This window comes from Geotrypetes seraphini, chromosome 6 (assembly GCF_902459505.1).
Source record: "Geotrypetes seraphini chromosome 6, aGeoSer1.1, whole genome shotgun sequence".
NCBI classification, from domain to species: Eukaryota; Metazoa; Chordata; class Amphibia; order Gymnophiona; family Dermophiidae; genus Geotrypetes; species Geotrypetes seraphini.
Genome location: NC_047089.1, coordinates 215,062,158 through 215,079,199, shown reverse-complemented (window position 1 = coordinate 215,079,199; position 17,042 = coordinate 215,062,158). Strand labels below are relative to the sequence as shown.

At 43.5% G+C, this 17,042-nt stretch overlaps 1 protein-coding gene across 2 annotated transcripts in view; it reads left to right on the top strand.

Moving 5' to 3' along the window:
• UNC5D (unc-5 netrin receptor D) overlaps positions 1-17,042 on the top strand; it is a 761,056-nt gene that overhangs the window by 636,672 nt on the left and 107,342 nt on the right. For both annotated transcript variants that reach the window (XM_033949939.1, XM_033949938.1), the window contains 2 exons: positions 10,895-11,063; positions 12,266-12,493. In XM_033949939.1, coding sequence (XP_033805830.1) covers positions 10,895-11,063; positions 12,266-12,493 — 397 coding nt within the window. The remainder of the gene's footprint in view (positions 1-10,894; positions 11,064-12,265; positions 12,494-17,042) is intronic.

The following is a 17,042-nucleotide window of genomic DNA, read 5'->3' as shown; positions in this document are numbered from 1 at the left end:
CTCCGAAACTCAGCCGTCTCTTGCAATAGGAGGAGGGGATAGAGAGAAGAGGTGGGTAGAATTATAAATGACTGTCATTTTGATCAAATACATTGTAAAACTGTCCTGCTTACAATGTGAAAGTGATTAGAAGCGCACAAATGAGCCTTAATTAAAGATGCCTTTGAAAAGATAACAATGATTTGTGAGTGTTTGCTAATAGATTTGAATAGTGCATGTGTCTTGTTTCACCGGCGGTGTTCACGCTGATTTGATTGCATATTGTAAAGGAATGCCATATAATTATTTTTATTTGTATGCACCATTTCTTTTATTACTGGCTCTATTAAGATGTTTATAAGGAATCATCGTCTCCACTCTGGTTAATTACCGCGTAGGAGCAGTGTTCTGCGAAAGTAGTGTTGGCCATTATATGCCACAGTTATGCCTCCTTAAGGAAATGTATGGAGACACCAGGCAAGAAGGTATTGCTAAGCAGTCTAGCATTAGTTCCTGGAGCTCTGTAAATATTCCTCATGCATTATTCTATAGGCAATAAGACTTGAATTTGGTTAAAGCCTGACTTCCTATTTTGGATGTACTGTACCTTGTTTCCTCAAAAATAAGACAGTGTCTTATATTAATTTTGGGCCCAAAAAACGCACTAGGTCTTATTTTCAGGGTATGCACATAATCATCTCTCCCTTCCTCTCCTTTACTTCAATTCTTCCTCTTCCCTTTCTCTCCCCCACATGTGCAGCATCTTTCCTCCCCTCCCTCCCTCTCATCCCCCTGTGCAGCAGAAGTTTGCCCAGTTTCTATCCTTCCCTCCCTCCCATCCCTTATGCAGCAGAACCCTTGACCAGCTTCTATCCTTCCCTCCCATCCCTTATGCAGCATAACCCTTGATTACACCCCTGCCCCCACCGTGCAGCCAAACCCCTGCTGATCCTCCATCTTTCCCTCCCTGCCGACCGCGAGCGAGCCCTACCTTCATCCAAAGCAGCACTCTAAACAGGCTGCTTCGGCCATGTCCATCATGGAATTAAATCTGCTGCGTTACTGAAGAGTTGCTGCCGGCGAATACCGGGACTAGGGCTTATATGTGGGGTAGGGCTTATATTAAGACCTACCCCAAAAATGATGCTAGGGCTTATTTTTGGGGAAACACGGTATGATCTGCCTATGTGCAGGACCATCTATTAAGGATTATGGGAGTCCTGCAGGTTAACTCATATAATTGCAAGTTTCAAGTATGATGAAAATTTGATATACCGCCGATCGGTCTTCTAAGTGGTTTGTACATAATAAAGATAATGAAATAGGGCAACATACATGAAAACATACTGGACCTACTGGAACGATAGTATTAAGGTAAAGAAGTACATTATAAAATGGGGAAAAAAAAGAGCCATATAGGGGAAATTCAAAAGGCAGGGGGATCCCATCTAGAGAATAACACGCTGACAAAATTCATCACCGTTCCCGTCCCCACGGATAACCGCGGGAAACCATCTTCATGTCATTCTTTAAGGAGAGAGGGAAGAATCAGAGTATGAATGGCCACAACCACTGACCCGCAAGCTTTGCTTTGAAGAATGCTGGTGTAGAAGGATTGAGGTTGAGATAGACACTACAGAATGGCAGTCTCTGGTATCCAGAGCAGATATTGTGATGTCATAATGCCTCATTCCACCAGTGCCTAAGAGCCAATCACATCAGTGATGTCACAATGGCTTCATTATCCTTGGCTCACATAAGAATCAGAGTAAGAATGGCCACAACCACTGACCCACAAGCTTTGAAGAATGCTGGTGTAGAATGACCGAGGTTGAAATAGACACTAGAAAATGACATGGGATTATTTCCCACGGTTATCCGCGGGGACGGGAACGGTGATGAATTTTGTCACCATGTCATTCTCTAATCCCATCTGATAACCAAAGCAGAAATGAAGATAATGTTTCATAAGGTAAGTGCATTAGAGATTGAACGCGTCTTTAAAAAAGAAACGTTTTTAGTTTTCCTTTGACACGATCTAGCATGGGTTCATCCTGTAGTTCCGGGGGGAGGGGGATGGGTAATGAGTTCCAAAGAGATGGGGTTCTGACGGAAGTTTGTTATTCGTGTACTGCTAATAATATGGAGAAATGGAACCGTTCAAAGATTTTGCAATTGTGATCTCAGTGTTCTAGCTGGGGTGTAGGGAGTTAGAAAATTGTTTAAGAATTCTGCACCCCCCATGCCCTCCTTTCCACACACACACCGCGCTCCTTCCCGCCCCACACTTCACACTCACACTCTCCCTCCACCTCCACCTCTAAATCTTCACCAGCATGCTCCTTGCGCCAGTGTTGGATTTCCCTCATGACGTCAATTCCTGAGCTCCGTGACCCAGAAGTGATTCAGAGGCAAACCAGGCTGGCGCAAGCAACAGGCAGCAGAAGTTGCTCGCACTCGCGAAGATCTACGGGAGGTATGGGGTGGGGGACGGGATGGCATGAGTGTGGCGGGGCATGGTGGGGTGGAGAGGTGCCTGCGCATCCCTTGACACAGCGCCCCAACCTCCCTTACAATGCCACTGCCTTCAGGTTGGTTAAAGTAATGCTTCCCAACTTCCTTTCCTGGAATCTCCAATAGACCAATATGAGTCTTTCCTCGGAGGTTAGGTCAGCATTCCACTCTTGAGCAATTACTCTGTAATTGTTACAATTTTTGTATAAGATGAACTGCAATCACTGTTCCCTCTAAGCTGCGTAGGAGTCCTCCATCTAAACTGCTGACAGTGGGAGGTAGTGCTGCAATTTTGATTTTACAAACTCTAAGGACTGGCAGTTTCCCTGGAGTCTTACAGATCTTGCCTGTCCTTTACTATTGAAAACGTGATAGTGAAACAACACCCTCCACACTTCTGGTGTAGCCACAGGTGGGTCTGGGTGGGCAGGGGCCCACCCAGTTTCTCTTCAAGCCTACCCAGTGGTGATGCACATTGTTAATGCAGCTGGCAGAGATCCCCGGCCCCCATCAACTGAATAGCCCTTTCTGGAGAACATAAGAACATAAGAATTGCCAAAGCTGAGTCAGACCAGTGGTCCATCATGCCCAGCAGTCCGCTCACGCTGCGGCCCTCTGGTCTAAGACCAGCACCCTAACTGAGACTAGCCCTACCAGCGCACGTTCTTGTTCAGCAGAAACTTGTCTAACTTTGTCTTGAATCCTTGGAGGGTGTTTTCCCCTATAACAGCCTCTGGAAGAGCGTTCCAGCTTTCTACCACTCTCCAGGAGAAGATGAACTTCCTTACGTTTGTACGGAATCTATCCCCTTTCAGCTTTAGAGAGTGCCCTCTTGTTCTCCCTGCCTTGGAGAGGGTGAACAACCTGTCCTTATCTACTAAGTCTATCCCCTTCAATACCTTGATTGTTTCGATCATGTCCCCTCTCAATCTCCTCTGTTCGAGAGAGAAGAGGCCCAGTTTCTCTAATCTTTTGCTGTACAGCAGCTCCTCCAGCCCCTTAACCATCTTAGTCGCTCTTCTCTGGACCCTTTCGAGTAGTACCGTGTCCTTTTTCATATACGGCGACCAGTGCTGGACGCAGTACTCCAGGTGAGGGTGTACCATGGCCCGGTACAGCGGCACGATAACCTTCTCTGATCTGTTCATGATCCCCTTCTTTATCATTCCTAGCATTCTGTTTGCCCTTTTTGCTGCCGCCGCACATAGTGTGGATGGCTTCATCGAATTGTCGATCAGAATTCCCAAGTCCCTTTCCTGGGAGGTCTCTCCAAGTACCGCCCCGGACATCCTGTATTCGTGCATGAGATTTTTGTTACCGACATGCATCACTTTACACTTATCCACGTTGAACCTCATCTGCCATGTCGATGCCCATTCCTCGAGCTTGATTATGTCACGTTGCAGATCTTTGCAATCCCCCTGTGTCTTACTACTCTGAATAACTTCGTATCATCCGCAAATTTAATCACCTCGCTCGTCATACCTATGTTCAGATCATTTATAAAGATGTTAAAGAGCACGGGTCCAAGCACTGAGCCCTGTGGCATCCCACTGGTGACGCTCTTCCAGTCCGAGTATTGTCCATTTACCCCCACTCTCTGTTTCCTATGCTCCAGCCAGTTTTTAATCCACGTGAGTAATTCACCCTCGATTCCATGGCTTGCAATTTTCCGAAGTAGTCGTTCATGTGGAAACTTGTCGAACGCCTTCTGAAAATCCAGATATACAATGTCGACTGGATCGCCCTTGTCTATCTGTCTGTTTACTCCCTCAAAGAAGTGCAGCAAGTTCGTCAAACATGATCTGCCTTTGCTAAAACCGTGCTGACTGGTCCTCATCAGCCTGTGTCCGTCAAGGTGATCAATGATTACATTACATTACATTACATTAGTGATTTCTATTCCGCTTGTACCTTGCGGTTCAAAGCGGATTACATAAGAAGAAGCTGGACATTTCCAGGAGGGTACGTGACATTTAGGTAAGACATAGTTACAGAATGAGTATAGATTTGGTAACATTGGATGCAAGCAGTTATAATACATTACATATCAAATCATTTTTCCAGGCGTTGGTAGGTAATATGAATCGGTAGGATGAAATTAGGTTGTTTTTTTTTTTTTTGGTCGGATGAGGATATGGTGTCAGGGAGTGGGTAACCTGGTCAGAGTATGTGGAAGAGGAGATTAGGTGTTTTGAATATGCTTTTTGAAAAGTAGCGTTTTGATTTCTTTGCGGAATGCTTTGAAGTCAGATGTTGAGGTTAACAATCTGGTTATGGAGGGTTCGAGTTTTGCTGCATGCGTTGCTATGAGGTTATCGTAGAGCTTTTTACGATGAGTGCCGTTGAGTGGAGGGTATGAGAATGGTGTCAGTGTTCTTCTTATTCTGGGTGGAAGGTTACGGTGTAGGCAGTCGATTAGGTAGGCAGGTGCTGTACCATTGAGTGCTTTGAAGATTAGACAGTATAGTTTGAATTGGATTCTGGCTCTAATCGGTAGCCAATGTGAGTCTAGGTAGGCGTTAGTTATGTGGTCATATTTTCCGAGGGAATAGATTAGTCTGAGAGCCGTGTTCTGAATGGTTTGTAGTTTTTTGATCATTTTTGTAGGACATGGTAGATATAGGATATTGCAGTAGTCCACAAGTCCTAGTACCAGGGATTGAACAATGATCCTGTAGTGTTCTTTGTCGAAGAATTTCCTTATTTTTCGTAAGTTGCGCATTGTGAAGAATGCTTTTTGGGTAGTTTTGTTGATTTGAGTCCTTTATCAGTGACTCTACCATCTTTCCCGGTACTGAGGTCAGACTCACCGGTCTGTAGTTCCCCGGATCTCCCCTCCCAAACAAACTCATCCGGCAGTCAACAGGTGATTTCTAGCTGCCAGTGCCGACACACCCCTTCCTCCCGCACATGCTCAGTTAACTTGGACACCCCCCACCCCCGCACACGTGTGCACGGGGAATGACGGTTGAACTGAACATGTGCAGGGGGTGGAGTGCTAGTGTCGGCAGCTGGAAACTTGCTGTCAACTACTGGGAGAATGAATTCACTTGGGACCCCAGAAAGGACTCTTCAGCTAGTGGGGCCAAAAGATCCCCATCACCCAAGGTATTTATTTTTACTATTTTGGCTTGGTTTGGTTTGGCTCAGCTCATTGGGGTGAGGCAGGGCAGGGCAGAGGGTAGAGCAGAACTGTGTGGGTCAGTTCCACCCAGTTCACCCCCCAAGGCCTACCCAAAAACTGAGCTCTGTCTACGCTTCTGCCCCCACTGACAGGAATGTAGGTGGAGGACTCCTGTTCAGTTTAGAGAAGAGTGACTGCGATCCTAATTCAGTACATTGGAGAGAATTAGGTCAGCGCAACTACCTACTTAGGGTTGCCAGCTCTTCCAATCGGAAAATCTGGACCCCTTAGACCCGTGCCCAAGCCCACCCAGTTTCATCCATCCCTGCCCTAATCCCGCCCCCTAGTCCCACCCTAGTCCCGGCACCACACGATGACGTCACGTACTTCCTGCCCGACGCGATATGAGGAGGCTTTTCAAAACCTGGACAAAGTGCTGGGTTTTGAAATGCCATCCGGACCCCCGGACATGTGCTCAAAAGGAAATCCAGACGTCTAGTAATCCTAAACCTATTCATGTATACCATTCTTTAAAAAAAAAAAAATAGATATAGCTATATCAGAATTGGAGTTTGACACTGCCTGGCATTCATAAATCACATCCTTCCTTCACCTTTGCCCAAATTGCAAAAAAAAAAAAAGGCAAAAAAATTCAGTTTGCTTTCTTTAATGCTGCTTTGCTATGATTAATATTTAATAGCTGTTTGTTTTCTGCTTCTTGGATGCATTCAGATTGTTAAGGAGAGAACAGAGCAGTGCTAGGAAGCAAGGCAGACAAAGGCAGTGAATTCTGCCAGTGTAAGTGCCCAAACAGACTAGGACAAAGCAGCACTTGGGAGGAAGATAGCTTTGCCTGCTTCTTTTTACCTTCTAATTACACAACATCTCATACCTGATGGTAAAGATAGAAGAATGGAATGCAAATTACATTCCAAGCAGGAAAGAGAGAGAAATCTCTGCGTCCTTGTTACTAAAATGTAGCGTACGTTGATGGATACATATCGTAGGCAACGGAACTTTTTGGTTTTGTTGGTTTTTTTTTTTGGGGGGGGGGGGCAAAAGCTCTACCCCTTACCCCGTTAAATATCGCCGCGCCACTGGTCATTGCTGATTCCAAAATAATTTGGGAAAAAAGTAAAAAATTAATTGGATGATAGGCGCCTGTTTTCATAGGCGCAATTGTACAAAAGATAGGCGGCTATCACATTGTGCCTAACTCCAAAACAGACGGGTGTAGGGGTGGAGAAGGACTTAGACGCCACCAGGCATGATTCTCTAAAGGACTTAGGTGCCTATAATGTAGGCCTTTAGAACCCTGGCCTACATTGCAGGGACCTAAGTTTTAAGTTAGGCATGATTCTGTAATAGGGGCATAAGCGAGATTGGCAAAAAATAGGTGCCTATATTATCAGCCCTAGGCAGCTGGTTTTAAACATGCTGGAACCCAGGGCAGAAATTAAGGAGAGGGCCCATGATCCTCTCTCCTCTCTGCAGCCCCTGCCCCCCGATATCCCCACTTCCCATTACTACCGCACATAAAACAATTTTAAATGACTTGTTTACACACAAAACACAGACAGACCTTTACCAAAGGATCACAAATAGAAATTGAACTGGGAACGCCAAGAAATTAAACTCAGCAAATATTACAACACTAGAGAAATAAAAACAGATGTGCACTTCTTTCTGTACTGAACACACAGGGATCCCAGGCCCAGGTCCACCAAGAATTAGCTATTTCCCTTGCTGTGGCTGGTGGGGGATCCCCAAAACCCTGCCAGTTGAAGACCACCTCCTCCAGTCTGGCAGCCAGTAATCTCCAAGCTCTGCAGCTAGCGATAGTGTCTCTGAGCTGCAGAGCTTGAAGAGTTCTGGCCACCGAACTAGAGAAAGAGATCTTCAGGCGGCAGGACTTTAGGAAGCCCACCAACTTAGGTATTTATATTTTGCATTTGGGTAGGAGGCATGAGGAAGAAAAATTAGTGCCAACCATTTTATCGGACTAATAAATTTCTCAATTAGCTTTCTTCAGGTCAGTAAAGTATACTGATGTTACAGTATCCCTGTCCTGACCTGAGGAAGGGGGTTTTGGTCTCTGAATTAGTCAAAAATGTATTAAAATTAGTCCAATAAAAAGGATCACCTTATTTCCATGGTCTATCAATACAGCTAATATACTACTTTATCCTAAAGCAAAAAAAAAAAAAAAAAGAAGAAGGAAAAAATAATTTTTTTTCTACCTTTGTTGTCTGGTTTCTGCTTCCTTCATCTTCTCATCATTCTCTTGCTTCCATCCACTGTCTGCCCTCTCTCTGCCTCTTCCATATGGTATCTGCTCTTTTTCTATGCGTCTTCCAGAAACTGTCTTCCTCTCCCTTCCATCTCTCCCTCCCTCATCCCCCCAATTGGTCTGGCATCCATCTTCTTTCCTTTGCTTCCCCCATGGTTTGGCATCTGTATTCTAACCTTCCATCTCTCCCTTCCTATGGATTTTAACATCTCTCTTCTACTTTCCTCCCCTCAGATCTGGTATCTGTCTCCTTCTTCGTTTTCTCCCCTTAGAGCTGGTATTTGTCTCCTCCCATCCACCCCTCCCCCCCCCACACACACACACACTTGCTCTGGCATCTCTCTTCTTTCCCATACCTTTCTTTTTCTTCCATGGTCTTCCTTCTCAATTTATTTTCTTACTGTCCAGTCCTCAATATTCATCTTTTCATTGTGTCTACCTACAGCTTGCCACCTCTTTCCCTCACCCCTTTTCACCCCTTTCAATATCTAACTCTATCCTCTTTCCCCAATCCAGAATGTGCTCTTTTTTCTCTCTCCTTACCACTTCCATTCAGTATCTGCTCCTCTCTCTCTCTTCCCACTTCCAGGGTCTGTTTCCCTCTCTATCCCCCCTTCCATCCAGCGTCTGTCTCCACATGATAAACTTAAAGTGCCACTCAACCTTTTACCTTTGTTGGGCCATCTCCCTCCCTTCCCCTCACCTTCACGGATGCTTTTTCAAATCAAAGTTTTCTCTTTCAGAGGGGCCCTGACGTGGCAGCCATTTCCCTAGGTTCATGCAGCTGCCCTGAATCTTCTCCTCTGATGTGATCCAGTAGAAACAGGAAGTTGTGTCAGAGGAGAAGCTTTGTGGCAGCTGCATGCACCTAATGAGAACAGCTGCCACATCACGGCCCCTCTGAGTGAGAAAACTTTGGAAGAGATGCCCGGACTGTGGGGCCCCCTGGAGCTGTAGGGCCCAGGGCAGCTGCCCTGTTTGCTCTCCCCTGCTGGCCCTGGCCCTAGAAAGAATAAGGGAGAGGCTGGGTGGCTTTAGATTGGAGAGGGTCACTTCACTGCTTTGAATCCTGTCAGCTTAGCCATGTTATCAATAATGTATTGAAGCACAATGCATTATTTTTGACAATATTATTTGATTAAAGATATGAATTGTAATGAGAGTTGTTTTGAGAATCAATGAAAGATACTATCAGTCAGGTATCACAAGCACTATAATTTCATGTGTGCTGTGTTAGGGTATTCTTGAAATCCTTTTTTTTTCTCCCATTTTCTCATGTTGATTCACAGTTATATTTCAAGGTTTCTTGAGGTGGACTGATTGTTATTTGTGATCTTTGACATCCTCTTATTTTTGGTAGCCATTTCTCTAAACCCATAACCACATTAGTCTCTCTCTTTCTCTCAAACCTAGTGAAATTAGTTTCTCTGAAGTCCTTGGAGTATTTTTTGGTCCATGCCGCAGAGATGGACATCTGACATTTCTAGCTAATTTTGGAAAAATGAGAGTGTCTCTGAAGGCTGTTTTCATCCTCATAGCATTTTAGCATTTAGACCTGGATTCTATAAATGGCGCCGTTGGTAGAAAGCCACCTAAAATGGTGCTGTTGCATGTTAGTCACGCAACAGCACCATTTATAGAATTGCAGCTTCATGAAAGGTAGGCGTCGGAAAAGTAGGCTGGGGTTTTCAAGGCCTACATTTTCAGCACCTGCCTTTCATGTGAATCTAATCTAATCTTCTATTTCCGCGTCGTTCATACCTAGGTAGGTTCAAGCGACTTATAGAGAGGGGAAGGGAGGGAGAAGAGAAGAGGAGGGTAGGGAGAGGGGGGAAGGGGGCTATGGAGGCACTTTTCAATACCTAATGCCACTTCCAGCATTAGCCACACCTACAATGGTGTTACGCAGAGCAAAGCACCTCCATAGCTGCAATACAGGTGCCATTTTCTAAAAGTGATATTAATCGTTTTTAAATTGAATTTTCCACTTAAGTTAGGCACCATTTATAGAATATGGGCTTTAGTGCATGCTAATCATTAGCATGCACTAAATTGGATAGCGCACCTTGGGGTTATCATATTTTGAGCCTCACAAACCTGGTTGCATGACCCTGGCGTGTTCTACCCCATCCCCGCCTTATTCCGCCTCCACACCCTCCCAGTTCTGCCTCAAGTCTGTCCCTGTTATTCCCCCTGCCCTGCCCCCTCAAAACCCCGTCTTCTTCCCCCGATGAACTCCGGCCGCGTCTGGAGGGCTTCGAGCATGTGCGGATGTGTGTGGCATCATCCGCGCATACTCAGAGGCCCTCCATATGCGGCCAGAGCTCATCAAGACTTTCCAAAACCCGGACAAACTTGCCTGGTTTTGGAAAGTCCATCCGGGAACCCAGACAGTCCTCTAAAAAGAGGACTTGGCTGGGTTTTTCCGGATGTCTGGTAACCCTAACCTTAGTAAAAGGAAACCATAGCCTTCTGAAAATCATCTGAGGTCCACCTCACTTTCATTCATACGTCTCATTATGTTTGTTTCTAAAAGAGCATTGTTTAAAGAAAGAACCAGTATAGAGAGCTCTTAGATTGCAAAGGTCAGTATCCTGCTGTCATTTATAGGAAACCAAAAGTCTGCCTTAAGTTGTTCTTTGTGTGTGTGTGCTGCATTTGGGGACATTTGTAAATCCTCTTTGCCAACTATACTTGTGGTTTAGGTCTTTGAAACAACCTGGCCATGAGCTTAGCTCGGATGTAGTCATAGAAAAGCTACAGAGATTGCTGAGTGTGTGTGTGTGTGTGTGGGGAGGGGGGGGGGGGTTCACAGCATCAGTTAAATTTCATTTCTTATATCTCACACTGACATTTTCCTTTTCACCTATTCTTCCTTTCTGGGTTGGCACTTTGCTTTGTTCTTGTAGCTAGCGTCCCATGCTCTGCACATGCCCTGAATCAAGCTCTCCCTCCATCTCACAGTTGGCTTTTCTTCTTTAAAGTTTACAGCTGGAAGCAACCGAGGTTCTACTAAGCCCTGAAGTTAGTTGTGGGCCCCTGGACGTGGCCTTAACCACCCCTACAGCCTTGACGATACCACACTGTGCCGAGGTTAACGCAGAATCCTGGACTATCAGATTGAAAAGGCGAACACAGCAAGGAAAGTGGGAGGTAAGTTAGGGATGGGTTGAATTTTGCCAGTTGAAGGGTTTGAGCTGTGCATACTCAGGCACCCTGAGCTCCTCTGGAGACCCGGAGAAATCATTTATTGAAGTGAGAGATTAGAGAAACTTCTCCCTTGAAAAGAGGAGACTGAGAGGGGACAAGATAATGAAGGGAATATACTTAGTAGATAAAGACAGGCTCTTCACCCTCTCCAAGGTAGAGAGAACGAGAAGGCATAGGTAGATTCCGTACAAACGTAAGGAAGTTTTTCTTCACTCAGAGAGTGATAGAAAACAGGAACGCTCTTCCGGAGGCTGTTATAGGGGAAAATACCTTCCAGGGATTCAAGACAAGGTTAGACAAGTTCCTGCTGAACCAGAACGTATGCAGGTAAGTCTAGAATCAATTAGGGCACTGGTCTTTGACCTGGGGGCCGCCACGTGAACGGACTGCTGAGCACGATGGACCACTGGTCTGACCCAGCAGCAACAATTCTTATGTTCTTATGGTATATTTACTGCAGCGGCTGATGTGAATAGGACAGTTGTACAAAAACAGCGCACATTACAAAATATTGCAAATTCTTCGGCCTTCTGCATCACTGTCCCCCAGACTGTATATATGGTACAGAAAATAGTGTATGCAAATTTGGTTGCACTCCAGTTTGCACATACAATTTGAGTAATGAATCAATTAGTGCCAATAATAATTAATTATTGAAGCTAATTGTCAAAAATTAGAACCTCTGCGCATATCTTGCTAGGTGCTGTTCTAGAAAGACGTAGAACAAAAACAAGGAAACAAACCCCACAAGGAAATGTGACTGGTTATTGTTGCACGATTGCTGCCAATTTTAAATGCTGACCAGCCAAATTTAATGGCTAAATTAGTTTGAGCTGGCCAAAGATAGGCCGGATATTCAATGTTGATCACCAGAAATAGCCTGGCATTAAATATTGGTAGTTAGTGTCAATTCCCTTCTTGGCAATTCGTGTCAATATCGGCCCCTTAAAATTTAACTGGAATATTTTTTTTAGAATGGATGAGTGGTTGTTTGTATCTCGTTATCTTGATTTTGGAGTTCCTTTTTTTTTTTGTATCATATTATATTGCACACCACTTTGATCTTTCTTGAATAAGTGAAGTAAATTAAATATAAATGAACATAAGTTTACTTTCTGTTTTCTTTCACACATCTCCTTCCACAGGAATTGATGTCAACGGAAGATGAAATTGCTTCTTGTTACTGCCTGCTGGACCCCTATGTTTGTCACGTTCTCCTGGACAGTTTTGGGACTTATGCTTTAATTGGCGAGCCCCTCACGGACTGCGCTGTGAAGCAAGTGAAGCTGGCAGTCTTTGGCTGCATGTCCTGCAACTCACTGGACTACAGTCTGAGGGTGTATTGCATGGATAATACACCTTATGCATTTCAGGTAAGTGAAGTTCATCGCGTCATGTTGCTAAGTTCAGTAAACATTATCTGGCTGATATGCAAAGTGAGTTAACTGGCTGTTGACCGGATAACTCACTTGTCTGCAGCTATCTGGTCATTTTTAGCAGCAGTTAACTGGTTAATACTGCTAAAGAAATGACTGGTTAGCGCCAAACTTCAAGCTGGCTATATCGGAAGCTGTCCAGGGCAGGGTCTGGTTATGTCTCATATGAAGAAAGACTAAAATGGTTAGGGCTCTTCAGTTTGGAAAAGAGACGGCTGAGGGGAGATATGATTGAAGTCTACGAAATCCCGAGTGGAGTAGAACGGATACAAGTGGATCGATTTTTCACTCCCTCAAAAATTACAAAGACTAGGGGACACTCGATGAAGTTACAGGGAAATACTTTTAAAACTGATTGGAGGAAATTTTTTTTCACTCAGAGAATAGTTAAGCTCTGGAACACATTGCCAGAGGATATGGTAAGAGCGGATAGCGTAGCTGGTTTTAATAAAGGTTTGAACAAGTTCCTGGAGGAAAAGTCATAGAAACATAGAAAGTGACGGCAGAAAAGGGCCAAGGCCCATCGAGTCTGCCCACTCCATTGACCCACCCCCCTAGTTAATCGCTCTCTGATGACCTTTTCTCTCGTAGAGATCCGACATGAGCATCCCAACTGTTCTTAAAAACTGGCACGCTGCTGGCCTCAACCACCTGAACTGGGAGCTCTTTCAGTGAAGAAGTACCGTACTTCCTGGTGTCGCCATGAAACTTCCCGCCCTTTATTTTCAGCAGGTGTCCTCTTGTGGACGAGGGTCCCCTAAGAAGGAAAACATCATCTTCTACCTTGATGCGACCAGTGACATACTTAAACGTCTCAATCATGTCCCCTCTCTCCCTACTTTCTTCGAGAGAGTATAGCCACAATTCGTTCAGCCTTTCTTCATATGATAGATCTTTGAGCCCCGAGACCATCTTGGTGGCCATTCGCTGTACCGACTTGATTCTCAGCACATCTTTGCGGTAATGTGGCCTCCAGAATTGTACGCAGTACTCCAGATGAGGCCTCACCATGGTTCTGTACAAAGGCATTAGGACGTCGGGCTTCCGACTAACAAAACTTCTCCGGATACAACCCAGCATTTGCCTAGCCCTAGATGAAGCCCTCTCCACTTGTTTGGCCGTTTTCATGTCTTCGCTGATGATCACCCCCAAATCCCGTTCTGCGGCAGTCCTTGCTAAGGTTTCTCCATTCAATGTGTACGTTCTGCACGGATTATTGTTGCCAAGGTGCATGACCTTGCATTTGTTAGCGTTGAAGCTAAGCTGCCAGGTCGAGGACCACTGTTCCAACAAAAGCAGGTCTTGCATCATGCTGTCGGACAGATTGCCGTTACTAACAATATTACATAGTTTGGCATCATCAGCGAATAATGTTATTTTACCTTGAAGCCCTTGAGTCATGTCTCTTACAAATATGTTGAACAGGACCGAGCCCTGCGGCACTCCACTGGCTACCTCCGAAGTTTTAGAGATGGTACCATTAACAACCACCCTCTGAAGTCTACCACTCAGCCATAGACTGTTATTGAGAAAGACACGGGGGAAGCCACTGCTTGCCCTGTATCGGTAGCATGGAATATTGCTACACCTTGGGTTTTGGCCAGGTACTGGTGACTTGGATTGGCCATCGTGGGAATGGGCTACTGGGCTTGATAGACCATTGGTCTAACCCAGTGAGGCTATTCTTTTTTTTATTATTTTATTTTCCCATTAAATCTTTATTGATTTTCAATTTAAATTTCAAGTATTACACTTGTACAGAAAGCAATAATAGAAGACACATTAAATACAATGTAATTATAACTCATTAAATTAACAAAATTTTAACTATATATGCTCAAGTCCTCAACTTAAGATCCAAGACTCAAAATCGGCGAAACGTAAAAAAAAAAAAAAAAAAAAAGAAACTGAAAGCTCTGAAATGAGGTCATCTAATAACAAATTATAGGACTCAAAGATTTCTTCCATCCAGACGAGACATTGCCACAAAAGTTGTCAATTGAGAAGGTTCAAAGAATACATACTTAACAGTACGGTAATACACAATACATTTACATGGATGTCTCGAATAAAAAGTCACCCCAAAGATAAAACCCCAGGTTTCAAAAGAAGAAATTCACGGCAGAGCTTTTGCGTCTCCCGTGCTAAGTCTGGAAACATTTGTATTTTATGACCAAGAAAAATTTTTTGTCTATTTTTAAAGTAAAGCTTTAACAACCATGTTTTATCAATTGGTAAAGCTAAAGTAATAATCAGAGTGGCTGATGATGCTAAGTCCTTCTCAGATGTTTCTAAAATTTCTGAAATGTTTAAGGATTCTTGATATGAGGGTTTTTCTTTTTGTTATTGGTTTTGTCCTTTATCAGGCAGGTAATATACCCGTGAGAATGGTGGTAATAATTCTTCAGATATCTCCAAAATTTCCACTAGGTATCTTTTAAGCATATCTCTCGGTGTTACCAGATCAAGCCTAGGAAAATTAATTAACCTTAAATTATTACTATGTGAGTTATTCTTAAGCATTTCAATTTTCCTCCTTAAATTAATGTTATCTTTAACTAAAGTCTCTTGCAGATGTTTTGATGTTGTCATTTCCTTTTCAATTTTCTGTATTGAGGGATTAGAGGTATTTATATCTTTTCTTATATCATTTAATTCTTTGTCATGTTCCTTAATTTTTCTTTCATTTTGTTGAAAAGTAGGAGTAATGGTCTTAACTAAGTCAGCCATTAAGTCCCATAGGGAATCTAAAGTCACTGTGTGAGTATAATAATAATAATAATAATAATTTTATTTTTATATACCGCCAAAGCCATGATAGTTTGAGACGGTTTACAACACGAGGCGCTGGACAATCAGCGAAGTAGTTACAATACAAAGTCAAAGAAGTTACAATGCAAAGTCATCAGAAATAAGGTACAGGTTGGGAGGAGAGATACACTAGATTCATAGGTTACAATCGGTTAAAAAAATTTGTTTTTATTGATTTTCTAAAATTGAGGTATGATGAGGACTGGTTGATGATGTTAGCCAGCCAGTCGTTCCATTTACCTGCCTGGGAGGCAAGAGTTTTGTCCAGGAATCTTTTGTAGCGGCAGTCCTTTAACGATGGAAAGGAGAACAAATGAATTCTGCGTGTGGACCTAATGGAACTGTCCAGATTAAATTGAGAAACCAGATACATAAGGGCCAGGCCAAAAACTGATTTATAGCAAAGGCAAAAAAATTTAAACAAAACTCGTGCTTCCAAGGGCAGCCAGTGAAGTTTTTGATAGTAGGGGCTGATTTGTTCCCATTTTCTCAACCCAAAAATCAGTCGAACTGCTGAATTTTGAATGATTCTGAGTCTTTGTAGGGTTTTTTTGAAGGTACCCAAATAAATGATGTTGCAGTAGTCAAGTGTGCTTAGAATGGAAGATTGAACCAATAAGCGGAATGATACTGCGTCGAAATATTTTCTGAGTTTCCATAAGATCGAGAAGCATTTCCTAACCAAAAAGTCCATGTGTATATTTAGAGTAAGGTGTCGGTCCAGGGTCATTCCCAGAATTTTTATGGAATCTTCAATAGGGAAAGCCTGACCATTCACAAAAATTGTTCTGAAGATTTTCTTCGGGGCATGTCTTCTGAGCTTCCCCCTCCTGCAAAGATGAATCTGCCCCAGATATCTCCATTAGGGCCTTTGTAGAACGAGCCCCAAGCACCAGGCTCTCCTCGGAATCTTTACTTGCCTCTGGAGAAGAGAATACCTCAGTTTCTGGGGTTTCCCCACCCCTGGGGGAGCTAGTAATCTGAGGCTGCGGAGGCGGTGCCCTGACATCGGGGCTGAGAGTTGTATCGGGCCCAAGAATGTCCACCGCGAGTTCGCCTCCCTGTGTCCTCAGCAGGCCGCCATCCGATGACGCTGAGACCTCCTGCATGCGCCTTAGGAGCTCCTGAATATTAAAAATGTAACCCCTTCCTCTTTTAAAACTCCCTATTTTCAGTCTCTTAAGAGGGAAAAGTTAAACATAAAATCTAAAATTACCTTTAAAAAATTTTACAAGAAATAAGAGTTTTTGTTATTTTATTATTACAATTCTAAAAGATATAATATCCAAATAACTTTAACATAAAATCCCAAATAAACTTTTCCTCATAGAATTTAGTTCTTTCAAAAGATTTTTCTCACAGATTTCAAATGTAAATTTTCTTACAGGACTCCGTTGTTTATTTTACACCGCCGTTGGGTACCAGCGCTTCTTTTTTCTTCTTTTGAGATTCAGTTATGATCAACAGCAAACCTACTTCCTAACTTAAATAAATCAAAGGGAGCAAAACCCTAACACCCTGAAAAATATGTTTGTTGCTTTAATTTTCTCTAACTACCCATAGAAAAGAAAAAATAATTGATGTATTTTAAACTATTCTCAAACAAACCCCAGACCAACCTGTCTTTCAAACTGAACTCTTCCCAACTCTTTTTTCTTCCTCTGGCAGTTATAGA